Genomic DNA, 27,318 nt, shown 5'->3' on the forward strand with positions numbered 1-27,318 from the left:
GAATTGAGATGTGTCAAAATAGAGTAATAGAGTAGTTTTTAATATAGAGTCTGCAGATTGTGAAAGAAGGGTGAAAGAATGATAAACAGGTTCACTAGAATAAGTATATAATAAGATGACCAAAAAAATCACACCGTCTTACTTTTTTTTCTTTTTTTTTTTTTTTGAGACTGAGTCTTGCACTGTTGCCTGGGCTGGAGTGCATCAGCAGGATCTCAGCTCACTGCAACCTCCGCCTCCGAGGTTCAAGGGATTCTCCTGCTTCAGCCTCCCAAATACTTGGGATTACAAGTGCCTGCCACCATGCCTGGCTAATTTTTTGTATTTTTAGTAGAGACGGGGTTTCACCATGTTGGTCAGGATTCACCCGCCTCGGCCTCGCATAGTGCTGGCATTACAGGCTTGAGCCGCTGAGCCCGGCCGCAACTTACATATTTAGAAGAAAAACAATGGCTAAGTTTCCAGGATGGTTTTATTAAAGTCCCATGCTGTGTTAGAAACATACAAGTGATGAGAAAAACATTAACTCGAAACATGCACTTATCTGGCATTCTCTAAAATACCATTATACAAGTTTTCATTTACTTAGAAAAATACCCACTAAAACAATCACAGTTCTTCTTAAAGATTTTAAAAAAATGTATTGGCCAGAACAAAGTCCAAGAGAATAAACAAAGTTCTGAATTGTATGTCAAAAAAACTGTACAAGGTTGTACATAAAACTATAGCTTACAAAAGCCTCAGGTGTAGTAAGAATTCTGAATTAAGATTTCCAAAGTTCTATTTACCAATATCTATTAATAAAATCCTTATGAAATAATTGACTTAGAAAAAGTGAAATGCTCATGATTTCAGAGTGTGTAGAAAATACTAAATATCACTTTCTGAAATAAAGTGTACTCAAAACAGCACAACATACAGTCTAAAATCAAGATTTCTGTCATTCATTTAAACTTTGCATATATTGCCATGATGGCTTAAACATAAAATTTCTCTTGCACTAAGAACTTTTTGAAACTGATTTCAAATCACTTCAGTTGTATTTTTTATATTTTGAATTCTAGCCAGTCTTAAAATCAACTTTGGGAGGCGGGTGCACAAAACATGTTGGTTTGTTTTTTTTTTTAATTAAATTATTGCACTAGAATTTAGGGGTTTGGTGCATTTCCCCCCCCCCTTTTTTTTTAGAAATTAGCATATTTCATAGGCAATAAAAGTAGGATGACAACTAAGAACATTATAAATGTACTTTCATGTTTGTGTGACTAAACCTTGCTTTGGGGCGGGAGCGGGTGTGGGAGAAATTAGCTTACTAATTGAACCATCAAGCCAGTTGGCAGTTCTAAGGCTTCTATATCAGCATATTACAGAGTTTGTATTCCTATTCTTTTCCTCCTTGTTGTGAGAAACAAGCTATGCAACCATTTGACATTCTGTATTTTAGATGTAACAGTACTTAATACTTGGGCAAAAATAAATTCCAACTCTTAGAATGGATGCAGTGTTATAAGAGGTGTACTTATTAGATGTAAGCAAGTTTCAGATTGACAAACAGAAGGTATATGTTTAAGTCAGTATTGTTTTATAATGAAAATGAAATGATTCACTATTTCAAACATCTGAATACATGTGACCAAGAGGCTGCAAATGGGTTTGCTGTGTGAAGATAGACAGAGATAACTCATTTTAAACTCTGATAATACTGTCCTTAAAGAGATTAAACTGAGAATGTTTAACCCTGTGCTACATTTTAATCTAATGGAGATGTATACTTGGTCTTGTTCATCTACAGGACATTAGACTTCTTTTTTTAAGAAAACAGTACTTTTCATTAATAATATTGATTTTTAGGGTAAAGTAAGCTCTTGTGCACATAGCTAAAGGATGAAGTCCTTTTGCTTTCCCTGTCACCCCCAGAAATCTTGTAAAGAATTGGTAAAGAATCTCAATGAGGATATATTTTTTTAACTTCCTTCCTATAAACACCTTCAGTCAAAGAAAGCCAGAAGAGATGCACTGAGACTGAAATAACATCTGTTGACTACCAGACTTCACTGAAATCGGCCATCTGGTCTCCTGAGTTGGCATTGTTGCTAAGATAAAGCAAATGAAATCGAAGCTGTACTCTTGATATTTATATACCATACAAGACTATGCTGTTAGAGTTGTCCTCTGTGGTCTGCAGCCAGAGGTTACACTGTAACTACCATATGCAGGCCACACATTCATTCCGTGCTTAGGGACTGAATCACACTATAAGGTTTAACACTGGACCGAAGACTTCTCCATTAAAAAAAAAAAGTGCTGCTTTTCTAATTCGTTATATTTTCCAATAGTCATTCCTAAAATGTCATGAAGTGGTACGTAAAAGCAAAAGTACTGGAAGATAATCACATTATGTCACATTTGGTCTTAATATAAGACATCAGAACACATCTTTAACAACAGTGAGTCCTCCCTTAGTTTGATTCTTTGCGTCCTTCAGAAGAATCAAAGCCTGCTTCAGTTTAAAAATCAGATGAAATATGAATAGAAAGGATTTTTGGTTCTGAAGACCTGATGATCACTCCTGGTTTCTTTGCCTGAGTGTGTTAGTGTCCAGAGGTAATCCAGTACTGCTAAATTTGTATAATAGTACATGACCTCTTGTGCTTTTTGCTAGAGTCTGCAAAGTTTAAATGTTAGTGACAGAACATAGACTAGCTTCTCAATGTGATATTTTTGTTTCATTTTGAAAAAACATCAGTGAATGCTTTAAGAAAGATTAAGAAGGAAGTAACTCCAAGATCCTGAAAATGGTTCTTGTATTGCCAGAAGAATTTCAGTGCTTTTTAGTAAAACACTTGCATATAATACCTTAAATCTCATCACGTGTGTGCACCAGGAAAAAACTTCAAGCTTGTGGAGATCCCCATGGGAAATACTGGGGAAAGAATATAAATAGAATATAAAAAAACAAAACACCATTAAGTTTGCATATCTGATGTCAAAATGCTGAGGTAATATTAACTGCTTAAAAAAAACCCACCCATTTTTGCTTTCTGTTATTGCTGAAAAAGACAGTAATACTGTTTGAGTTACCTTACTATACCAAAAGTTCAAGAGATTATTTCATGAACATTTACTATTGGTGAGGCATAATGTTCAAAGCAAGTGAAAGAAAGTAAGTAAATGGAAAAATATAAAACTACAGTTATGGTTGTTATCCTTAAGATCTTGAGTGAGGGACATAGTCCAACCCCAGTGGGGTTTATTCATCATTTTCATGGTGCCTCTTAGTGAATTTTTTAAAGCTAATGGTTACCACCCACTCAGATTCTATTTCCAGGTGAATCCTTAAAAATAAAATTCACAAGTTCTTAATAAATAGTTGCAGTTCCTCCTGAAGATGCTGGGTAAAGTGCAGAGAGAAGCACCACAGAAACCCTCTTGCTGGCCGGTATGGCTTGGCTAAATTCGGATTTGATAGCCCACTTCATTCAGAGTGCTTAGATCAGCCACCTTCTTTTCAGGCAGTGCAGGCCTAAGGGTAAAAGACAGAAATATGGTGGAGGAGAGGGGATGGGACAAAGAAAGATAACTGAGCATTTTCAAGGGCCTCTATTTGGTTTTCCTAATCCTGATACTTGTCTCATCCTCCCATTCCCCCAACCTGCCAGCCTTAGCTCACAACTCTACTACTTGTTCTTAAGTCCACCTTTAAAGGTTTTAAGGAACATTTTAACAGACTTTCAGTGTAGAGTTCAGGAGAGTTTTCAGAGTGTTGAATGAGCTTTTGCAGCTTTAAGCCTGAATTTGGTCACACTAAAACTTTTGAAACCCAATACCCTTGAACCTTGCAAGGATCTAAAAGTCACATACACTACAATAGAGCCAACAATCGGAGTCGAATTCTCCTTGAAACATTGGCTTCCTAGTGTTTGTGCCCTGGAGAAAGCCAAGGAATCAAAGACGACTCACATTCCCAGGGAGAGGGTTAATGTTCCAGGCTTGAATGTATAAAATCAAGGTGAATCTTAGGATTCATCTGAAAAAGCATGTCAGTTTGGAAACACTCAGTGGTGAAACATCTCTTCCCTAAAAACATGCTAAAGTCACTTCCAACATAAAACTACAACTAAGCAATTAAGCAAAGTCATGTGAGAAAGTACTTCAAGCTGGGAAATACAACATTCAGTAGCACATCATCTGTCTTCATTAAAGATGCATCCTAAATGACTTCCAAAATACAACTATGCCTAAACAATCTCACAATGTATCTTACAACTTTTCCATTTCTTGATGAGCCTCTTCTCACCTTGGATAAGAGAGAACTGAGATGAATCAAGATTAGGATGTTCAGTATGGCTAGTGAGTTCTAATTCAAAAGTTTCACATCCATTTTTGCAAGAAAAAGACATGTTTAGGTTACACATGAACATCGTTTTTGTTTTTGTTTTTTTGGGACGGAGTTTTGCCCTTGTTGCCCATGCTGGAGTGCAGTGGCACAATCTTGGCTCACTGCAACCTCTGCCTCCCCAGTTCAAGTGATTCTGCTGCCTCAGCCTCCTGAGTAGCTGGGATTACAGGCATGTGCCACCACACCTGGCCAATTTTGTATTTTTGGTAGACACAGGGTTTCACCATGTTGGTCAGGCTGGTCTCGAACTCCTGACCTCAGGTGGTCTTCCCGCCTCGGCCTGCCACAGTGCTGGGATTACTGGCATGAGCCACTGCACCCTGCCAAACCTTGTTCTTAAGTATTTAAAAAATAAAAATAAAAAAAAGACCAAAAAGAAAATGTAATTGTTAGAAGCTTTCTTAGTTGATGCCCTTGAAAGATTGCCTAACAGCTAATGGTTTTTCCCTGGCATAAAAGTGGTCCAACTAGTTCAATGTTGATAGAACTAGCTTCTATCTAAAGCACAGCTCAGTAAATGGCATTAATCTCTGCCAGCAATTCCACTACTCTCTTTCTCTCTCTCTCAAATGGGGAGGAACAGTCATCAATAGTCTGATCATCCCTTCTGAAACCTGACTACTCAAGGTGGTCAAGAAACCGTCCCTGACTAGGCCCTACTCAAATAACTTGAAACCTTACTTATCTGTTGCATGAGCCTTATTTCTTAGCTTGACCATGTCCCCTCCTTTATCGATCAGGAATTATGCTTCTTATTTCTTTGTGTGTCTCCCCATGGTGCCTGGGACATACACATGAAGCTAATTAACACAGCTGACTGCCAGTAGAAATCCCTACACTTCAGTGTGTAGACTCCAGCTCATTGTATCAGAGCTCAAGGCTTCTGGACTTCAGGGTATGGTGTCCTCCAGCCTCCGCATGCCCTGGAGGTTAGCCATTCCCTTAAAGCCACTGCTACAGGCCTGGAGGAGTGGCCCCCAGAGGACACTATGAGGACCATTCTTGGGTTGACAGGAAAAGGAACACACGTTTGCTTGGGGATTCAAACTTATATTCCTACCCTAGCCCTCAGCCCACTAATGTGGAGAGAACCAGGGTTCTTACACACAAGTCAGGTTTAAAGAGTCCATATGCATCTGGTTCTCTCATAAAGCCTGAAGTGAAGCCTCCATTTTGTCTCCTTGCCTGAGGCGGTGTCATCTTTACAAATAGCTAATTTGAGACTTTCTCAAGTAGACTCCCCATACATTAGCATCAGCCTGACGCAAATGTGGTTAGAAAAGTAAATCACTTCTCCACAGTGTGCCCCACTTGTAGAAAATTCAGCAATCAAAAATTCAGTTTGCCTGCAGGATGTGGCAAAAGGATAAACCTGCAATACCTATGCATTCCTTGCTTTAGAAAAAGATTAAATGCGGGTCATTTCCTAGAGCTAGTAAAATACTATTTCCACACTAGCTTTCCTGGTTTTGTAACTAGGTAAGCATATATTTCTTACCCAAATATAAACTACATTTGTATTAGATAATTTTCATAACTGATTTATCTAACGATCTGTGTGTGGCAGCGTCTACTAGTTGCCCCTCCACATTCACTCTTCCCTTCTTTAGTAAACACCCCTGTCTCCCATCCCTGACTTTTATGCTAGGTGCATAACTGCCTTGAATACAAAGTACATCTTCCAGCCTCCCTGTACCCAGGCATGGCCTCAGACTAAGTTGTAGCCAGTGAGATTTAAATGCAAGTGTGGTGTGGCAGTTAGCAGACACGTCTTCAAAAGACAACTGGTATGTGCCCTTCAACTTTTTATTTCCTTTGTTCTTCCTGCTGATGGGAACATGGAAGTGATGGCTGGAGTGGGGACCTCAAGATGATTTCTAGGGCTGGGCATAGTGGCTTAGGCCTGTAATTCCAGCACTTTGGGAGGCTGAGGTGGGTAGATCATTTGAGGTCAGGAGTTTGAGACCAGCCTGACCAACATGGTGAAACCCCATCTCTACTAAAAATACAAAAAAATAGCCGGGTATGTGGTGCATTCCTGTAGTCCCAGCTACTCGGGAGGCTGAGGCAGAATCACTGGAACCTGGGAAGTAGAGGTTGCAGTGAGCCAAAGATGCGCCACTGCACTCTACCCTGGACAACAGAGTGAGATTCTGTCTCAAAAAAAAAAAAAAAAAAAAAGATGGGTTCTAAAGATGGCAGCGCAGCAGGAAGCCCATTTCCACCACCTCTGTTGAGCTGCTTTTACATAAAAGTGAATCATGGCTGGTGCGGTGGGTCATGCTTGTAGTACCAGCACTACAAGCTGGGAGGCTGCTAAGGGAGGATCACTTGAGCCCAGGAGTTTCAGACCAGCCTGGGCAACATGGTGAAACCCCATCTCTACAAAAAAAAAAAAAAAGAAAATGCAAAAAAATTAGCCAGACTTGGGGATGTGCACCTGTAGTCCCAGCTACTTGGAAGGCTGAGATGGGAAGATTGCTTGAACCGAGGAGGTGGAAGTTGCGGTGAGCTTAGATCGCACAGCTGCATTCCAGCCTGGCCTGGGCAACAAAGCAAGACCCTATCTCAAAAAAAGGGGGAAAAAAAAGTGAATTATGTTTAAGCTACAGCTTACACCCAACCTTAGCCAAATCTGTTCCACTAATAGTGGGTGCTAAGTCAACCTGAGGAATGTTACTGTGTGGAGTATGGAGAACATGTTCCTAGCAAGTTCTAACTCGGACGGAATGGCCACAGTCCAAATGAAGTCAGGAGTCATACTCACTTCTAAGAGTCAGTCTTCTTCCCTGTAACCCTGCAAACTATGTAGGACCTAAGCCATAGTAGCTCTTTAGATCTCCTCTTGTCTCTGAAAATTAAGCAGTGCATGTGCTTAACAAGAGACTCTCTTGTTCCATGGTCCTTGTAGGACCTACCAGTTAGCTCATCCTAGCTTCTGAAGCTTTCTTACGTATGCTCCCTTCCTGGCCTGGCATCTTCCTCAACACCAAGTCACACCTCTCCTCCTTCTGAAACTCTAAATATGCTGCCCTTCATTTAAGGAAATAAGACACTAGCTTCATAGTATTTTCAAGTTGTTGGACTAGATCTGCACTGACCTGTTTTCTCTCTCTCAGTCTATCCTGGAAAGTCAGTGGCCAGGAGAGCCTACAGGGTAGGCTCAGGGAGAAAACAAAACCTACCCGCTCATCCCTGTCATGGAGGCTCACTGGGATCACTGTAGCTAACTAGCCACAGGCCTGCCACCTCCTCGAGAAGCCACTTTCTGGCCACTTGCCTTAATTCCTCACTTTGGAGCCCCTTAGCCCATAAATTTTTTGTAGTTCGTGTGTTTCTTAAACTTCACCCTTTACCATTACCTGTGTTCTGCTATTGGCACCTTTGAAAATAGATGAAATTTAACTTGGGAACCTTTGGACTCTTTTTTTTAGTCTTTCCCTGGCACTTGCACCAGTTTTCCTATGCCTTCCAGGTACCAGGAAATCACCATTATAAATAGCTTTTATGTATTAGGCACTTAACGATGTGCCAGGCATTGTTCTAAGAGGTTTCCGTGGATTAATTAATCCTCACCATAACCCATGGGGTTGATACTGGTATTGTCCATTTTATAAAAGAGAAAATGGAGGTACTGAAAGGTAGGGAACTTGCTCAAAGCAAAGTCACACAGTTATCAGGCGTTGGAAACAGAGCTGGTCCCCAGAATCTAGAGCCCATACCCTTAACCACAATGCAAACTTCCCCCTTCCTCTGCCAGCTCAAAGCATCTTTCCAAGCATCTGAGAAGGACACCATGGCCACTTCTGCCTCTGCACCTTGGCTTATGCTGTCTCCTGTCTAGAATGGTCTCCCCGACATCTCCTCATCCTTAGAGGGCAATCCCAAATGTCACTTACCTCAGAAGTATTTTCTGACTCCCTACCGTCACAATCCACTACTTGCTCTGTATGCTCTGTCATTTTCTTTGGTACATTTGCTGTGGCTTAAATGTGTCCTCCAAAGTTCATGGGTTTGGAAACTCGATCCTCGGTGCAGTGGGGTTGGGAGGCAGGGCTTAGTGGGAGGTGTGTGGATCCTTTGGAAACTCGATCCTTGGTGCAGTGGGGTTGGCAGGCAGGGCTTAGTGGGAGGTGTGTGGATCCTTTGGAAACTCGATCCTCGGTGCAGTGGGGTTGGGAGGCAGGGCTTAGTGGGAGGTGTGTGCAAACTCCGCCTCCCGGGTTTACGCCATTCTCCTGCCTCAGCCTCCCGAGTAGCTGGGACTACAGGCGCCCGCCACCTCGCCCGGCTAGTTTTTTGTATTTTTTTAGTAGAGACAGGGTTTCACCGTGTTAGCCAGGATGGTCTCGATCTCCTGACCTCGTGATCCGCCTGCCTCGGCCTCCCAAAGTGCTGGGATTACAGGCTTGAGCCACCGCGCCCGGCCAGGAGCGGGTTTCTTATAAAAGAATGAGTTTGGCCCCTTTGCTCACTCATGCTTACTTTCTTTCCTCTCTCCTTCTCTTTGCCCTTCTGTCATGGGACAGTGCAACAAGAAGGCTCTCACCAGATGTCAGCCACTTGATCTTGGGTTTCTCAGCATCCAGAACCATGGGCCAATACATACATTTCCTGTTCATTATAAAGGACCCAGTCTCAGGTATTCTGTTACAACAACACAAAATGGACTAAGACAACATCTGTTCAAGAATCCTGCCAATTCATAACCCTTACCCTTGCCTCGGAGATTGTGAACAATTTGAAAGCAGGGACCAAGGAAATTCATCTATGAATCCCACTGTGGAATATGTACCTATCAATCGAATTCTCACTAACATGTAAATGGATGGATGATAGGGAATCATCTGTTACTTTCATCATGGGATATTTTATTTTAGAGACAAAGTCCTAACAGGGATTCAAGTTACCATGACAACATTTTCAGAATTAACAAGCAGGAAGAACATTTATTTTCTGTATTGGAACGGGTTTGCTTTACCCCTGAAAGCCATGTGGAGAACGTGCCTACTCATTAAGCTGAATGCATCAACAGCTTGAGTGCTTCCAAAGGAAAGGGACTAGGTCATCTTCTTCTGTATCCCCACCCCTGCCACGTGGCCTTCCACCAAGTACCCAGAACCCAGGAGAAGAAAAGGGCTAATATTGGCAGAAAATGAGCTAAACTGAGATTCCTGGTGAACTGCCCAGAAGATGAAATCCTTTTCTTTTACAGCAACCACGGCTACAATTTCCTTGGCTGGCATAGGGCAGAAGTAGGTTAGCACAGCATGCCACCTGCCTGTGGGGCCCAGCCAGAAATGCTGTTCAGTCCTTGCCAGCTCATCTCAGGACCAGAGCTGGGTGAGCTATTGTGTGTAGAGAGGCTTCTTCCAAGTGCTCCCCCAGCTATAATTAGAATATTGCAAGGGGGTTTATTTTTAAGAAACACGAGCACTAGGATGATGATTCAGCCGGGTCTGCACTTGCCCAGAACTCTCATCAGATCCAGGGTTATTATTTTAGACTAATATATTTCTCCAACCCCACACCCCTGCCATCCTCCTCCAAACAAGGCAAAGAAAGGAAAGAATTTTCTTTTTTCAAGATTCTCAGGCAACATTTTGTCTTAGGGGAAAGAGAGTGGAAAACTTTCCTTTGACTCACTTTGCAGGAGGAACGATATCCACATGCACGGATAGTCCCAGCCTCACCTGTTGTGAAGTGAATGGACTCAGAGTGAGCTAGGGTGAAAGCTTGATGGCCTGGCCCCAAGGCTACGCTTAACCCCAATGACAGGTCTGCATTCCCGGAGCCAGGTGGACGGAGGCTGCTCAAAGCAGGAGGCAGGCTGGGGAGAGCAGGGTGGTGGCTCCACAGAGAAGTTATTCTGTGAAAAATCCTACTACTCTCTGCCACTGCTACCTCAACTTTGACAGTTGCACACCAAGTCCTTCACACTCTGAGGCAGCCTCGGTTTGGAGGAAGAGCTCGGCCTGTCCAGATGGTGCCATCTGTGCAGCCACAAGAAGCCTCAGAACCAGAAAGTGATGGAGTGGAGGCATCAACACATCCCAAGGCTGAACATGCATAGCAGTGTATCTGGAAGAGATGAGATTTAAGAAAAGAAATAGGAAGAGGAGAGGAAGTTCACCAGGTTCCCTCAACCACCCAGTCTCTCTTCCGCACCTCTGACCGAGGGCCATGTCTGGGCACATGTGCTGGCAAGCGCTCACCCTCACACAGAAACACAAAGGCCAGACTGGCGGTATAGCCTGCAGGCTCAGGAGTCCAGGAAGGGATGTGTGGGAAAGGTGCCACTCTAACATTAGACTCTTAATCCCGATGTTAAGAGTGTGGAAGAGATTAAACCACGGGGGCTCTCGGCCCAGCATTACAAGTTTAAGCTAAGACCCCAGGGCCCCCATTCTTGTGGAGTCTGGCTGGACTCAGGTCAGACCAGGCCCCGATTTAGGATACACTGCCTATCTGGGTAGGCTGCAGAGGCAGAGCATGGCCTCAGTTAGACTGACACGGAGATGAAGGAAGGTTCATTCACACCGGTCACCCTCATTCCAGGCCAGTCCACTCCTCCCTCACATTCTTTGCTTCTCTGGATGGAAGGCACCGCTGCTGGCAGCTGCCAGGGCAGAGAGCTGACATTGCTATGTAAACGGAGGCCTCAGCCAAGACGGATTCGGCCCAGAAGAGATTTTTCAGCCAGTGCCCATCCCTTTGAGCTCTCCCCAGGCAGGAGACTCTGGCCATAGGCCAACTGTTGGAGATTCCAGGGCACAGTTTCCAGGCTCTGATGTCACTTCTCCTTTCTGGGACAAGAACCCCTCAGCTCTAGGAAACCTCACCCTGTCTGCCCTTGTCTGACCCTGTGTGACCCTGGGGAGCTCACAGAGGCTCCTGGCTCACTCTGCCTGAGGTGGTCTTTTCTGATGAGGCCCATCATTCCATCAAGCATCCCTGGGGACTTTGGGCCACATGAATTTCCCTGGGGGAACTGACCAGGCAGTCATTGGAGTAGAAACTGCCCCCTTCACCATCTTGGAGGTTTAGCTTTTCCCTTCATAGCCTTCCTAGTGTTTTTTGTTTGTTTTTTGTTTTTTGTTTTTGTTTTGTTTTTTTTTTATTCCCTCTACTTTCCACCCTAAGGAAATCTCCTTTTCCCACAGGGGATATTTCTCACTTGGGATCTAAGGAGAATTACTTCTTGGGCACCAGTCAATGTGATTAGACAATGGAATCAAATTTTCTTGATGACCTCCTTAAAACAACCTCTGCCCTCACTCAACCAGATGTCTGGACATACGTAATCCTTCCTGACACAATGGTGCAGGAATCCCATTGTCCAGCTAGAGGCCCTGCAGTGAAAAGAGATGGGCTTTCAGGGCTTACTAACCTCTGGGACCCCCAGGATGTCCAGCAGGGCAGGCAGAGCCTACTGGAGCCATGAACTGCCACAGAGATTGATGATGAAGAAGGGAAATAAAAGAGGAAGGAAAGGGGAGGCAAAGAAAGATGACCAGCAAAGGAAACAGGAGGAGGGACAGTGGGAAAAAGCAGCCACACAGGGGAGAGAAGAAGAAGTGGTTCTCATGGGTCCTCAGGAACACTGGCCTCAATTGAGAAGAATGTTCCACATGGTCACTGGCTACAAAACCAGAAAATCACTATCTGCTCACTCCAATTCATCCAGGGCCAGGTCATAGGCAGCAAGCCAAGAGTCATGAACTGTCAGAAATGGAAAGGACCTCAGGGAGCGCTGAAGCTTCCCAGCGAGGGCGCTGTTGGCATTTGAGGTGGAACGGTTCTTTATTCGGCAGGGTGGTCCTGGGCTTTGTGGGGCATTTACCGTCTCAGACCCCCGGCCCTAACAAGGAGCTTCCTCACTTTACCAAGATGTGAGAAGCAAAAACTTCCACCTCCCACCACATTTCTAACCCTCCTCTCCCAGAGCTGACCCAGTTGAGAACCCCTGGGAACACCCCTCAGTGAACAGCTGCAAGGGTTCTGAGGCCCAGGGCTGGGAAGGAGTTGGTTTAAGTTCACAGATGGCCTTTGAAACATGAATCTCAACCTCCCTCTCCCTTCCTCTTTACGAACCACAGGAAAAAACTTGACAATTCAGTGTAGTAGGTGCTTTAAACACTCCCAGGGGAGCAGAGTGTGAGAAAGGACCCGTGGGTGGAAGAGTGGGGGAGTCCTGGTTTCCCTCTTGAAACTTGGTCTCAACAGATGCTACACAGTCATCTTCACCTGCCCTCCCCTCAGCTGATTCTTGTCAACCCAGTGACACTGATCCTTCTTTCAAAAGGGATTATTTAGACAAGTGCAAAAATGGAGAGGAATTCAAGGCTGGAAGTCGCTCCAGCTGGAGGGAGGAGGTGGATGAGGATATAATGCCACTAAAATTATCCATGGCAGACAGGGACTGGGACCCCACAGCTGATGGGCCTCTCTCCTGTTATGGTAATTTTCCACCCTTTGGGCCCCTCCCAGGCTTCCTTATGACACCCAACACATTTAGAAATGACGCGATGGCCTTACGTAATGCTGACAGAATAGCACAGCGACAAGAGTCACCAAACCCTAGTCCTGGCATCTCACAGTAAGATTCCCAGAGTTTGTGCAGTGATTGGGTCAAGACCGTATTTGTCACTTTCTCATTTCCTCGCCAAAAGCAAGATTACCTGGAGAAAAGCCTGCTTGGCGAAGGCCACGGGTGGAAGCTGACAGGCTGCCTCTCTGCAAACATACCTCCAGGACTGCGGCTGCCCTGGGTGGAGTGTGGTAGAATGGCAGGAGCTGGAATCTAGAGAGGGAAGCTGGGGCTTGGTGCTCCAGTTCTTGTGGCCTCTCACAGCCCTTCTTATTCTCACGTCCCGCACCTCTCTTCCCTCTCCTACACGGTAGCCCCTGCAATCCCTTCCCCAGCCCTGCAACTCAGAAGTCAAGGTTTTGGAGGAATTAGGGAGAGAATCTTCCCTCCTGGAACACCTCAATCCATTCGAAACTTCAGCTGAGATATCTGCCCTCTAGAGTTCCCTCCCAACCTCCAAGCCCTGGAGAAAGAGAAAAGAAGTGGCAGCGGTTTCTGCCACCAAGAATAACCATGGCCTTACTGGATTTGCTCATACAAAATTGTCTACGGGCACCTACAAGCCAACTGGGCTCTGTGGATGGTCAAACTCTTCCAAGGCCACTCGGCCCTAGCTGTGGGGAAAAAAACCCCAAAGACTCTGACCTACTGGGAGCAGTTTAGGAAGGAGGACTTTTGGGAATCAATGTTTACCTGGGAGGAAGGGCTCCGGGGCTGGGGCATGAGTCAGGGGGATTCTGAGGCAGGTGGCAGTCACTCTTCACCTTTTTTGAAAAGTTTATGATTTCACTGAACCATGAGCCATCACCTCCGTGCTCCTGAGGCTTTCCCCACTGGGGCTGGGATCGACTTTGGGGCATGGAGGGAGGAGGGTGATGGAAGAGAACTCCCATCTTCCTGCAGGTCTTCCTTCCTGACCTCAAGTGACAGACCGCTCCCTTCCCCTGGTCTTTCTCCCCATTCCCAGGTCCAGTCTGATGTGCCAGCAGGGTAGGAGGGGAGCAGGAGAGCTTTGCACTCACAACTGGCGCAGTCTAACAGCTGTCCTCTGCAGGCGCAGGGGTGGTCACTTGCCTTGGCTGCATGACAAAGTAGTCAGAGATTAGCGTATGGGCATGGCCTAGGGGATGAAGGATTGGAGGCCCCGTCTGGCCCCCAGGAGAGTGACCAGTGGGCACCTCCTAGAATTACTTTATTGGAGCCCAAACATGGGAGCCAGCGCAGGGTCAGACCCCCTAACTTCGCCTCCACAACCTCATTATCCAGAGATCCGGGTGACACTGGACAAGGCTGAGCCCCTAAATCACACCCAGTGGCTTTATCTGACCCTCTCAACAGACCCAGTACTTTCAGCCAGTGACTGTTATTTTTTAGGGTCAACTACCAACTCAGTTTTCCCATTCTGATTCATCAAACATAGGTGGAGGCCTGCGGCTGAAGCAAATGGTAGATGTCAAAGTGTGGTCCCCAGACCAGCAGGATCAGCATCATTAGAAACACAGGTTCTCAGGCTCCATCCTACATCTGCTGACTCAGAAGCTCTGGGAAAGGGGTCCAGCAGTCTTCTGTTTCAACAGACCCTCCAGGTGATGCTGGTGCACACTCAGAGTTGAGAACAGGACTGCAGGACCTATCTATCAGTCCTCAGCTGGGTCCTTTCTTCAACTCCTTCACGGCAGGATAAAGGCTACTTAAGGTATAGTCCTTCAACTTCTACCTCCTCATGTATATCAAGCTCTCCCTAATGTCCCCCCTTCCTTTCTTCCTTTGCTCCTACCCTCTCCCCCACCCACCACTTTCTAAGCCCTCTTTGTAGCCTTCCATCCCATCTGATCGCAGCTGCTCATATATCTTGCTCCATTAATCCCTTTGTTCTTGAACATTCATTTCTTTCTCCTGGTTATTTTCTCTACCTGTCCAAAGACACTCTGGTCTCTTCTAATTCTAGAAAGACAAAAGCCCCAGGGGAACTCTACAGAGTTTACAAACTACCTAGAATAATCTGCTCTAAGTCCCCTGTCCCCTTACACAGGTGAGGGACAGAGAAGCAGCTTGCTCAAAGCCACAAGCTGGTTCATGCAGAGTTGGAGTCAGAAATCAGGTTGCTGCATCTCTGTTCAGGGCTCCTTCTTGAAAAACGAATCCTGGCCTGCATCAGCTCCATCAGCTCTCATTCTCACTCCCTTTCCCAGGCTGGTTCCAGCCCCTCAGCCCTCTCAACACTGCCTCTCTAAATGTCACCCCAGTCCGTAGCGCTTCTCCTTCCCCCACCACTTCCCCCCTCCCCCTTGAAACCCACCCCTCCTCACCTTGTTGCAGCCACTTCTCATCGTTTTTGAAAAGCTTATGTTTTCACTGCTGAGCCAGGAGCCATCACCTCTGTGCTCCTGTGCTTCCCCCAGGGGGGCTGGGGTCAACTTCGGGGCATGCGAGGCAGGAGGAGAATCACCCTCTTCCTGCAGGTCTTCCTTCCTGACCTCAGGTGACCACTCCCTTTCCCTGGTCTTTCTCCCCATTCCCAGCCCACTCTGGTGTGGCAGATGGGCAGGAGGGCAGAGGGCAAGTGGTGCCCCAACACCAGAAGGTACCTTTGCACTCACAGTAGCTTTGCACTCTGACAGCTGTCCTCTGCAGGCGCAGGTGCGCTCACAGTCCTGATCCATCCTCTCCCTCTCTGACTGTTCCTTTTCCATCTTCTGCTCTGGCTCCTTTTCTTGGGCTTCCTCAGGGCCTCGTCATCTTTTTTTTTTTTTTTTTTAAGAGGGCCTCACTCCTTCGCCCAGACTGGAGTGCAATGGCGCCATCCAGGCTTGAATTGCCAGGCTCAAGAGATCCTTCCATCTCAGCCTCCCAAGAAGCTGAGACTGCAGGCATGCATCACCATGCCTGGCTAATCTGTTGTTGTTGTAAAGACAGGGTCTCCCTATGTGACATAGGCATGCTGGTCTCAAACACCTGGGCTCAAGCAATTATCTCTCCTTAGCCTCCCAAAGTGTTGGGATTATAGGCATGAACCACCACGTCCAGCCATTTCTTTTTTCTCTACTTTCTTTGCTCACAGACTTATCCGGCTGTCATTTCAACTGGCAATTCTAAGTAGATGGCTCCAATATGACCTTTATCCCCCAGCTTCCTCAAACTCCAGGTCTGCATTTTCAGCAGCTCCCCTGATGCCAAAGATGCACCCCACATTCCATCATCCAAACTCAAACTCTCCTTCCTCCACATTTCCCAAACAGCCACCACCACCTCCTGACTCCTGACATCATCCTGTTACCATGGTTTCTAGGATCTTTACCATGCCCTCGCATTTATGGTCACATTTCCTGGTTAAAAACTCAACATGGCCCTGTGAATGCAATGTCCCTGTGGATCCGAGTAAAATGGATCCAGCAGGACTAGTCTTCAAAATCAACAGCCGCCATTCTGTGCAGGAATCCATGGCCAGGCGGAATGCTTGGGCCTTCATGTGCTCTGGATTCTAGAATCTAAAGGGAAGGGCAGGCTTTTATAGACATTGGCTGAAGATTGAGAGCTCCTCAGGGAATGACTCAGCCCTTCTTGGGCAAAACAGATAATAAATCAGACAAAATCAGTTGTTTTATGAGCAACTTGCTATTGCTGGATCACTCACTCTATGCTAAATGACCCTCTGGGAAGGGTTTCTATGTTCATAGTCCTCTGAGACAACCACTACTTTGTGCAGTGACAGCAATTAATGGATGTTTGAATCAAAGCGAGAGAGAGTGAGTAAGGGCTAAGGTTAGGGTCAAGGGTCAAGGGCAGTGGCCAACATCAGGGGGAGGATTGGGGTCAGAAGGCCATGTGTGAAAGGTCGGAAACCATCCTGCTCCCTACAAGGACAAACCTATGCCGAAGCCATTCTCATCTTCAGCCTCTCTTGCTACCGGGAACACGTGACCTCTCACTGCTTCACACCCTCCTTTCCAGCCCAGAACGACAGCCATTGTCACCAAGGCCCTCGTGGCAGTACCTGCTGAACCCAGGACTGGCTTTAGGATGTGGAATGGGGCAAGTAAAAAACCATCCTTGGAAATGAAAGTACTTCATCCCGTCCTGTTCTTCTGAAAACAGAACCCTCCCCGACTCTGCCCTGCCACCTCCCAGAATCAGATGACCTGGGTTTCAGCCCCACTTCTCACTGACCAGCTACAGAACTTACAAGATAACAAGCTCTTTTTTGGGTACTGGTTTCTTCACCTGAAAACAAAACTTGTAAAATGTTCCCTGCTCACTGTACAGGATTGATGTGGCGATGATAATGTGCTTGTGTGAACACAGTTCACTGTTGACAAGTCACTCTCGTTACATCATCTGCCTGGATCTTTACAAACCACCCTGTCAGATAGGCGAGGAGAGCATTTTGATATTCTTTTATGGATGAGGAAACCAAGGCTCCCCGAGGAGGAAGGATGTACCCAGCTGCACAACTAACATGTGACAGAGTTGGGATTCAACCAAGCCCCTCTGTGCTCTGTGCCACATGGTCCCAGCATGGCAAGAGGCTGGGTGACACAGCATGCTGCTACTGTTAAGAAAAGCAGTGTTTTTTCCCAGGATGGCTATCGTTCAAATATTTGCCAGCAGATAATCACTGGTGAATTTGGGCATCCCCAGCATCTCCAATCTGTCATTGCTTAAGTGGGTTATTTTGACCTAAGAAGTAGATGTGGGATCACTGGCCTCAGGGCTGAAATGGAGAGGGTAGAGTTAGCCAAGGAAGAAGATGAGCCAGTGGGTGTTTCTGACGCCACCGTCCACTGATGGTAATCACACTTTCTGCTGGGTACAGAGGACTACAGAATTTTAGGCAAGTTCATAAATTCTAACAATCCCATTTTATGGGTGAGAAAAACTTATGCCCAGAAAGATAACAAAGACATCCCCAAGCAGCTGAGCCGGTTCCAGCCCCAGATTTCCTAATTCTAAGTCTGAAGCTCCCTCCGGGCTGCCTACATTTCAGGCTATTCTTCACCTCATTCTGCCTAGGACTTATCCCTCCATTCGTGTGTGCAACTGACAGCAGAGAAGTGGCAATGGGGGTGATGTGCACAGCGGATCCTTTTCCATAGACGTCCCCTGAATGAGGGGCAGTCCTCTTGGAGATTGCTGTCTGGTTCAAATGCCGGGCCCAAGACACAGCTTTGTCCCCATGGGCCAGAACAACCCCTTGAATGTGTGTGTTGGGCTTTGAGTTGGGGAAGAGGAAATATTACTCACGACTTGTCTCGCCTGCCAAGCCTCCTCGGGGGGCTGGCCTGTCTTCTTCTGGGGGACAGGGATTTTCCCCGGCTTCTCACTTGGGTCGGAGAGTGGGCACTTGCAGGTTTCAGGATCTGAAGGAGATGTGAGGAGTTAGTCACCCTGGTTCCTAAAGGATCTCCAGCCTCACGTCTTCTTCCAGCACCACATCCCACACCCCCAGCCCAATCATGACACCATGGATTAGAAGGCACTGAGCAGGAAGATTTCTAAAAAAAGGAGGCTGGAGACACACATGTTCCTCTCTTGTCCTGTACTGTCAAGCAGCAAGGGCACCACTTCTAAGACGGATATACAGATGGTCACATTGTGCCCCGTGTTGTGTGGAGAGAGGAACACAGCCCAGTGCCTCAGCCCCCACAGTGGGGCTGTGTTTGTCTGCTTGGCAAGTTCCTCTCCTCACGAAGGCAAAATCCCATCTACATTGCCCCAGAAACCAGCTTGTTCTTCCTCTGATGCTCCCATCCCACACATTTGACAGAATGGTTTTAATTGATCAGGAATCGCCACTCCAGGTCCTGCAGACTGAAGATGACAAGTCCACGAGTGCTAAACACAGCCAGGCCTGAAGTCAGCATAATCTTTTTCTCTTAGTGACTGCACAAGCCCTGGAGGGACATGGACAAGCGAGAATCACATCACTTTGGAGGTAAAAACTGAGAGAGGGAAGAGGGACATATGAGTATAGTCTATATAAGGCCAGCATGTAAGATTTTCCAGGTTTTAATACTGGAAATCTCTTTTCCTGGGAAAGCCCGCAGTTCCAGGCAAACTGGAACAATTGGTCACCCTATTACATCAACAAAACAGAACAAACGAGAGCTTCAGTATAAAATGACTAACACTTTAGATCTGATTTCATAGAAGGAATTGCAGGACAAGACATTATTTTAAATGTCACATCTAAACTGATTTTATATGGTTTTCTTTGCAGTAGTATGTGCAAAGAGAGACTTTAACCCCAAGAAATTTTTGACCATTCTAGAAAAATGAGGCCTGGAGCAAGAGGCAGAGAGAAAGGAATGGGAAAAGAGCTCTCCTGCATGGCTTCCTTATCTTCCCAGCACCCACCTTCATTCTCATGTCCCTGGCGTATTTCTCCAGCTCCTTCCTTATGTCAGCTCTCAGCATCTTTGAGACGTTGAGGACCAGCTGCTTCCACTCAATGGGCTGGAAGCTATGAGGCTCATGGGGGACGTACAGTCCAATCTTGACCTTCTTGACTGTGTGCAGGTATTTCTTGTAGGAGTCCTCAAAGTCAAAGATGAGGTCACTCAGAGTCCGAAAAGTCAATGGCTTGTCCATCAGCTCAGCCCTGCGGCTCATACCCAGTGAGCCATAGCGGCCATTGCAGTAAATCCCCAGCACAACGTGGTGAAAGTAGTTTCCTGAGAAGTAGGTTTTAAAGCTGATGGGGAACCGCTCGATGGAAGGCTGTCCATTGGTTAAGTAGCTTAGACAATCTGAGTCAAGGAAGAGAAAGGAGGCCTTGAAAATTCGGAGCCTGGATGCACAGGAAGGGAAAGTGTCTCATAGGGGTCAGTGAGTCCATCCCCCTGCCTCTGCGCAGGCCCACATCTAACTTTTCCAGACTAATCCTTTTATAAAGCATTCGCTTGTTATCTTTGACTATCTACTATATGTTGTATATCCAAACCAAGTTAATATGAGACAAAAAGAAAAACTTGTCATTTTCTTCAGTAATTACATACCCGCAAAACAAAATAATGAAAAGGCACTTTTTCCTCTGCTCCCAGGGCTCACACAGGCTGCATCCCAGCCTGGAACAGCCTCATGACCATCCCTTCTCCTTTCCTGGGTGTCATGCCTCCCTGACTTTCCTCGTCCTAGCTTAGGTATTCTTGCTCCCTGCCCCACCCCAAGTCAATTGGTAAATCCTTTGGACCTGGAGCCATTGGGAATGCAGAGGGAGGTGGCAAGAAAGTGTGAATGCAAGCAGGGGAATATAACCTGAGCTTTTCCAGGGAAAGGGGAGCAGCAGCACCAAGCCTGGGATCATCTTTCCAAAACACACAAGAACCCCCATGGCACTTGGTGCTTACCCATCATGTGTTGCAATTGCGAGGGCAGGGCTTATGTCTCACATCCTGGCATTCCCTGGGCACAGCACTGGCCTGGTACACAGACAGACTCGTTTAATGCCTACAGAAGGAATGAACCTTAGATTGTGGATGCGCACTGCCTTACACTTAAAAGGACTGCTCTCGGTGCAGAGCTAATCCAGGTGTCCTGAAGGGAAGGATGCTGACAGAACCCATCCACAGCACTGGCAGCAGCCTCGTCCTCTGCCCTCGGTTTAATCACGGATGGCTCCACTCTCTAAAAATGTTTTGTACCTGCTTTCTCTTCACTTTATCATGTGAGATCAACTGGCAGTTAGGGAGTGAAATCACATCCTTCTGAGTCCTCTTACGTAAATTCCTAGCTGCTTTCTGGGGCAAGCTCTCTGGGGCTGGAACAAGGGCATTCCTTAGCTGCTTAAGTCAGTGTAACAAACACTTAACCCTGAGTGTCTGCTGTGCCCGACAGCCTGCCAGGTAGGGCTGTGGAGCCAAAGATAAGAACACAGCCCTTCCCTGGAGGTCTGGTGGGAGATGGACTCAGAATGCACACAATGAAATCAGTATGGCAATTCCTCAGATAATTCAACAGGATTACCCTAGGACCTGGCAATTCCACTTCTGGGGGCATACCCAAAAGAATTGAAAGCAGCGACCCCAACAGATATTTGTACACCCATGCTCTGAACAGCATTATTTGCAACAGCTAGAAGGTGGAAGCAACCCAAATATCCATCAATGGATAAAGAGATGAACCAAAAGTAGTGTATACATGCAACAGAATTTATTCAGCCTCATAAGGGAAGGAAATTCTGCAATGGGCAGGATGAGCCTTGAAGACATGCTGAATGAAATCAACCAAATACAAAAGGACAAATACAGTATGATTCCACTCATCTGAGGTACCTGAAGTAGCAAGTGCAGAGACAGAGAGTAGAACGGTGGTGGGCAGGGCCTGGAGGGAGGAAACTGGGGAGTGCTGTTTAACGGGTATAGGGTTTCATTTCTGGGGAGGAATGGTGGCCGGCCTTCCTTCCTTCCTTCCTTCCTTCCTTCCTTCCTTCCTTCCTTCCTTCCTTCCTTCCTTCCTTCCTTCCTTCTGGGGAGGAATGGTAGCCTGCCTGCCTGCCTGCCTGCCTTCCTTCCTTCCTTCCTTCCTTCCTTCCTTCCTTCCTTCCTCCCTCCCTCCCTCCCTCCCTCCCTCCCTCCCTCCCTCCCCTCCCTCCCTCCCTCCCTCCCTCCTTCCTTCCTTCCTTTCTTTCCTTTTATTTTTTTTTTGAGACAGAGTCTCACGCTGTCACCCAGGCTGGAGTGCAGCGGCACCATCTCAGCTCACTGCAGCCTCTGCCTCCCAAGTTTGAACAATTCTCCTGCCTCAGCCTCCTGAGTAGCTGGAATTACAGGTGCCCGCCACCATACCTGGCTAATTTTTGTATTTTTAGTAAAGACGGGGTTTCACAATGTTGACCAGGCTGGTCTCAAAACTCCTGACCTCAGGTGATCCGCCCTCCTCGGCCTCCCAAAGTGTTGGGATTACAGGAGCAAGCCACTGCGCCTGGTCGGAATGGTGGTCATTTTGTAGAGCATTATGAATGTACTTAATGTCACTGAACTGTGCACTTAAAAATGGTTAAAATGGTAAATTATGTTATAAATATTTTACCACAATAAAAACCAAAACACAATGTGATGTGTGCTATAAGAAAGGCAAGCCCAGCAACCTCTGGGTGGACAGAGGAGGGGCCTCAGCAAGGTAACACTGGAATTCGTCTTACAGGATAAGTAGTCAGCCAGGTGGAGAAGTGGGGAGGAGACAAGAGAGAGCACCAGTCCCTCATGTCATGAATCACTGATTTCGAGGATTTGTCCCATCATGACATCAACTGGAAAAGCCTTGGGACCTGGAGCAACTGGGAATGGAGAGGGAGGTGGCGAGGTAGTATGGAGGCAGGCAGGGAAGTAACCTAAGCTTTTCCAGGGAAGCGGGAGCAGCAGTGCCAAACCCGGGATCATCTTTCCAGCATCCAGCCTCCTGGGGCTATTCCCAACCTGCCTCTCATAATGAACCTGTTACTTTAATAAACCACAGTGCTTTAGTACCACCAGCAAGCCCCACTATGGCCAGTGAGGTCCCCCAAAATACCTGCCATAGTTCACAAGATAATTTGGAAGCAAAGGTCTACCTCTCTAGCATGCATGTAAAAGCATGCGCATGTCCTTAAGCAAGATAAAAAGAAGTGGCTCAGCACTAATGAATCCTGAACTCTGGGCTAAAGTCAAAAACAGGGAAAGCAAGGAAGGACAGGCCGATGGACACAGGTGTCCAAGCAACCAAGCCAACCAGTTTCAAAGTTGTTGAGCCAGGACCTGCAGAAGAGCCTGTGGGAGACACAGACGGATGACCCCATTCATAACCTTCACTATCTCCGAGTGGAAAGCAGGACCCAGAGATGCTGACTGGCGCAAAGAGAAAAGACAAAGATGCTGTAACCTTTAGAATCCAGGTCTCTTTGGGAGGCTGAGGCGGACAGATCACCTGAGGTCAGGAGTTCGAGATCAGCCTGGTCAACATGGTGAAACCTCATCTCTACTAAAAATACAAAAAATTAGCCGGGCGTGGTGGCACACACCTGTAATCCCAGGTACTCGGGAGACTGAGGCAGGAGAATCGCTTGAACCCAGGAGGTGGAGATTGCAGTGAGCCAAGATCACGCCACTGCACTCCAGCCTGGATCACAGAGCAAGACTCCCCGTCTCAAAAAAAAAAAAAAAAAAAAAAAGAAGAAGAAGAATTCGGGTCTATGTTTCCTGTCTGTATGCAAGAGTCAAATTTCCCTGAGTTCAGCAGTGTGAACTGAAGCTCTCCACCTTCCCACACTTTTCTGAAATGTCAGAAGGATAAGAACAAAGGAAAACCACGAGCACACTGTCTCTGATTTGGACAGGCTCAAAGGCTGTTCCTGGGTCTATCCCCACAATTCCAAAAGGTTGTGGGTGATTCCAATGGCATGATGTTCGAATGTATAAAATTGTGCAGGGATGAGACTATTGTGTAAGGGAGGTGGTCATTTCAATGACCTAAATCCAGAGGCACTCAGACACACCTCAACAAAGAGTCTGAAGTTAGCTTGTCCACCCCATGAAGGGCCTGGGCTTGTGTTCCCCTTCGTTGATCTCATCCACCAGCGAATCCTCAGCCAATTGTCTGCCTCCATTCAACTTGCAGGAGGCTTCGCTGAACAGCTGTGGCTGACTCCTGCCACTAAAGAGTTGGGGCCCTGAGCCATCTGCTGCCCCGACCCCCATTCCCAGCCTCCTGCTGGGTTCCCCAGGCACATGTTTCATCTCCTTTGTGGGAAACTGGGAGGAGGATGACAGGAGGGTTGGAGAGGGGCCTCAGTAAGGTTCAAGTTTCCATTTTTCAAATGTCAGCCAAGGCACCTGTGGTCAATCTTGTTTCAGATCAGGCCTGCAAGTGTTTCCACAGACTGCAGAAAGACACAGAGATTCCCCTTCCCACAAAGATGTCCAGGAGACCCAGAAAACAGACTAGACCAATCCTCCTGTCCCCAGTCTAATTTTGAGCCACATGTCCTTACACTGACTTCTCCATCTCCTTTCTCTCCTGATTTTCCTTCTACCTCTCTGACTTTCCTTCTTAAGTCTCTTTCATGGGCTCTTTATGCCAAACTAGACCAAAAAAATACTGATTTCATCTTTGATCTTTTTCTCTTCTCACTTGTTGAACAGTAAGCACAACCCTCTAATCACAGCTCCTAAATTCGCATTTCCAGGGCAGATTTCTCTGTGAGCTCCACACTGCAAATATCTCATCCCGACATCCCACAAGGCACCTCAAATTTAACATGTCCAAATCTGAGCTCACCTCTCCCTAAATCTGATCCTCTCCTTGAAGTCCTTCCCTTGGACTGTGGCATTATCATGCAAGCCAGAAATATGGAGTCACTGCCATTCTCCAATAACTCCTCCCATCTAAGCAGTCCCCTGGTGGTGGTGATGATATATGCCTCCATCTCTTCCCTCCACCTTCACTGGCACTGTTTTAGTTCAGGTCTGCATTGACGCATCTCCTTTCTCTGCCACTCTCATTCCTCCCGCTAATCCCGCAGTCGATTGCCCAGTTCAGAAACCTGGAGTTGTTGACTCCTTCCTCATCAACTCCTGCATCTAGTTGGCCTAGAAGTCCTATACATTCTCTCTCCTTGATAGCCCTTAAACACATTCCCTGAAATCCATTCCCATCCCCAGGGCCATCAGTCTAGCCTCACCATTCCCTCATGTAACAGCTCCCAACGAGCTTTGCTGACCCAGCCCAGCCTTCCCCAATCTGCCCTTCAGCCTGTCCTTTGGAGAACTACATCTCTAGAGCATATACCAAAGCATGCCACACCTCTGCTTCAGAGTTTTCATCTGGGTTGCCCATTGCCTTTTGGAAAATAGTCATTTTTGAGCACAGCGCTCAAGGACCTAACTGATCTTGTCTGGGACCATCTCTCAAGCTCCTGTCTTGCAGTGTTTCCTTTTCCACTGTCCCTTCCAGCATCCATCCCATAGGACTTCAGAGCGTCTTTGCTTTTCTATCTGATCGTGTTCAATTGCCATCACCACCAAGATGTTGATGCCATCACAATTTCTCTGCACCATATTCCTCTCAGGCTGAAGAGCCAGGAGTCTGGTGAAAAATGGAACAGAAAGTGTGAGAGAAGCTAGACCCTTGTTTTAGCTGGAGGTTCTGTCAGGTCAGGATACACCAGCACTGCTTGGTCTCCTCCACACGCCACTCTTAGAATTTTTCCTGACAGGCCAGGCGCGATGGCTCCTGCCTGTAATCTCAACACTTTGGGAGGCTGAGGTGGGCAGATCGCTTGAGCTCAGCAGTTTGAGAACAACCTGCTGGTGAAACATGGTGAAACCCCATCTCTACCAAAAATACAAAAATACAAAAATATTAGCCAGGCATGGTGGCATGTGCCTGTAGTCCCAGCTACTCAGGAGGCTGAGGTGAGAAGGTCACTTGAGCCTGGGAGGCGGAGGTTGCAGCGAGCTGAGATCACATCACTGAATTTTCAAAGACTTTTCCCTGGAGATGGGTTTGGATACCAGCACTCTTGGCTCTGATTGCACTTCCCCTTGACTGTCTTTCCTGCTGCAATGTCATATTAATGCAGAGAACAGTCACATACGCACTCTCTGTAGTCGCTCCAAGTTAGAATTCTCCTTGTGATTAGTGAGTATTAGTGAGTCTGCAAGGTCACTGGCCTGAGAGCTGGCCCTGATGGAGGCTGCAGCTCACAGGTGAGACTCATATTGGTCCAAGAAGCCAAGCATTGATTTGGTTCACTTCTCCATGGTGGAAGTTAAAGAGAGGAACCAGAGGAGTCTGACACTTTCCTCAAAGGAGATAATCATCTCTGTGGATTTACAATGTTAAAGGCACAACCAGCCCCATTGTGAAGCCACCATTTATGCAATAAACTAAGCATACATAACTTAAAGGATACATGCCCAGGATGACAGCTTCAAGGCATTTGATAGGCAAGGACTCTCGGGTCATTTCTTTTGCTGTTTCCATTAACCTGCAGGATAGAGCACAGCAGAGGATCTCAGAACCTATTTAATTACACACTCGGGTCAGTCCGTCAATCCATCAGCATGCCTATCCCCACACCAGGAACCACGCAGGAGCACAGAGGGAAAAGGGAGAAGTCGCCTCATAGGAAGGCACCAAAGCACAAGAGTTAATTCCTGGAGTTAGTGCCAGTATTCCATAGCACCCTCCCAATGCCCCAGGACAGAGGGCATTACAACAGAACAAATAAAGGGAGTCTCATGAGGCAGAGTTTACAAGCCTCCTCCATCCTGGGAGTTAGAATTCACCACTGAGCTCAGTCCTCAGTCCCACCTCCAACCTGGCCTTGGGGCACCCTCCACCTCCACCCCTTACAGACTAGGATACCTGAGCCCTGGGCTACGGGAATAGAGGTTGGGAGAGGAAGATGGCAGCTTGAGGGTAGGAGAGAGGTCATCTGGCCCATAGATCATGCAGCACTTACCCACTCAGCGGTCTCATTTTCCTAATTTCAAAGAACTGGGTCCCTGTGTGATTATATCTGTGTAAAGTATGTAAAGGGAAAGTGACAGAAAACTCCAAAGGTCCCAGTAATGTGGCAGAGAAAGCTATGCATTCTGATTTCTCAATGAGATGAGGATGTGAGGGCTTTTCAGAAGTCACCAGCACCCGGAAGGTAGCCAGTAGCCTCTAACTCTTCACTATCTTGCCCTGGAAATCTAATTTCTAACTTGGGCTTCAAAGTACCACAGACCTTTTTTTTTGAGACGGAGTCTCGCTGTCACCCAGGCTGGAGTGCAGTGGCCGGATCTCAGCTCACTGCAAGCTCCGCCTCCCAGGTTCACGCCATTCTCCTGCCTCAGCCTCCCGAGTAGCTGGGACTACAGGCGCCGGCCACCACGCCCGGCTAGTTTTTTGTATTTTTTAGTAGAGACGGGGTTTCACCGTGTTAGCCAGGATGGTCTCGATCTCCTGACCTCGTGATCCGCCCGTCTTGGCCTCCCAAAGTGCTGGGATTACAGGCTTGAGCCACCGCGTCCAGCCTACCACAGACCTTTATAATAGCTCTTTTCAATCTGCTCTGTATTCTGGGTAGTTGAATATTTGTCTTAATTCACCTACTAGACTACAAGCTCTTCGAGAGTTGGCACTATTCTTTTTTTAAAAATCAATTTTTTTTAAGACATGAGCTTTCTGTGTTGCCCAGGCTTGTCTTGAACTCCTGGGCTCAAGTGATTTTCCTGCCTCAACCTCCCAAGTAGCAGGTATACACCACCATACCTAGCTAGAACTGTTCTTTCATTATCTTTATATCACTCATAAAACCTGGCAGAAGGCCAGGCACAGTGGCATATGCCTGTAATCCCAACACTTT

The 27,318-nt window shown here is 46.7% G+C and overlaps 1 protein-coding gene across 4 annotated transcripts in view; it reads right to left on the reverse strand.

Annotated features, from left to right (window-relative positions):
• Positions 1-454: 454 nt before the first annotated feature.
• VASH2 (vasohibin 2) overlaps positions 455-27,318 on the reverse strand; it is a 42,049-nt gene continuing 15,185 nt past the window's right edge. For 3 of the 4 annotated variants that reach the window (XM_010372942.2, XM_010372941.2, XM_010372939.2), the window contains 5 exons: positions 26,428-26,484; positions 25,876-25,950; positions 19,344-19,725; positions 18,231-18,346; positions 455-3,523 (listed from right to left, as the gene is read on the reverse strand). In XM_010372942.2, the coding sequence (XP_010371244.1) occupies positions 3,451-3,523; positions 18,231-18,346; positions 19,344-19,725; positions 25,876-25,950; positions 26,428-26,484 (703 nt within the window). In that variant the 3' untranslated portion in view covers positions 455-3,450. The remainder of the gene's footprint in view (positions 3,524-18,230; positions 18,347-19,343; positions 19,726-25,875; positions 25,951-26,427; positions 26,485-27,318) is intronic. The other variant, XM_010372940.2, reaches the window with a different exon arrangement.

The sequence above is a fragment of the Rhinopithecus roxellana genome, chromosome 8 (assembly GCF_007565055.1).
Source record: "Rhinopithecus roxellana isolate Shanxi Qingling chromosome 8, ASM756505v1, whole genome shotgun sequence".
NCBI classification, from domain to species: domain Eukaryota; kingdom Metazoa; phylum Chordata; class Mammalia; order Primates; family Cercopithecidae; genus Rhinopithecus; species Rhinopithecus roxellana.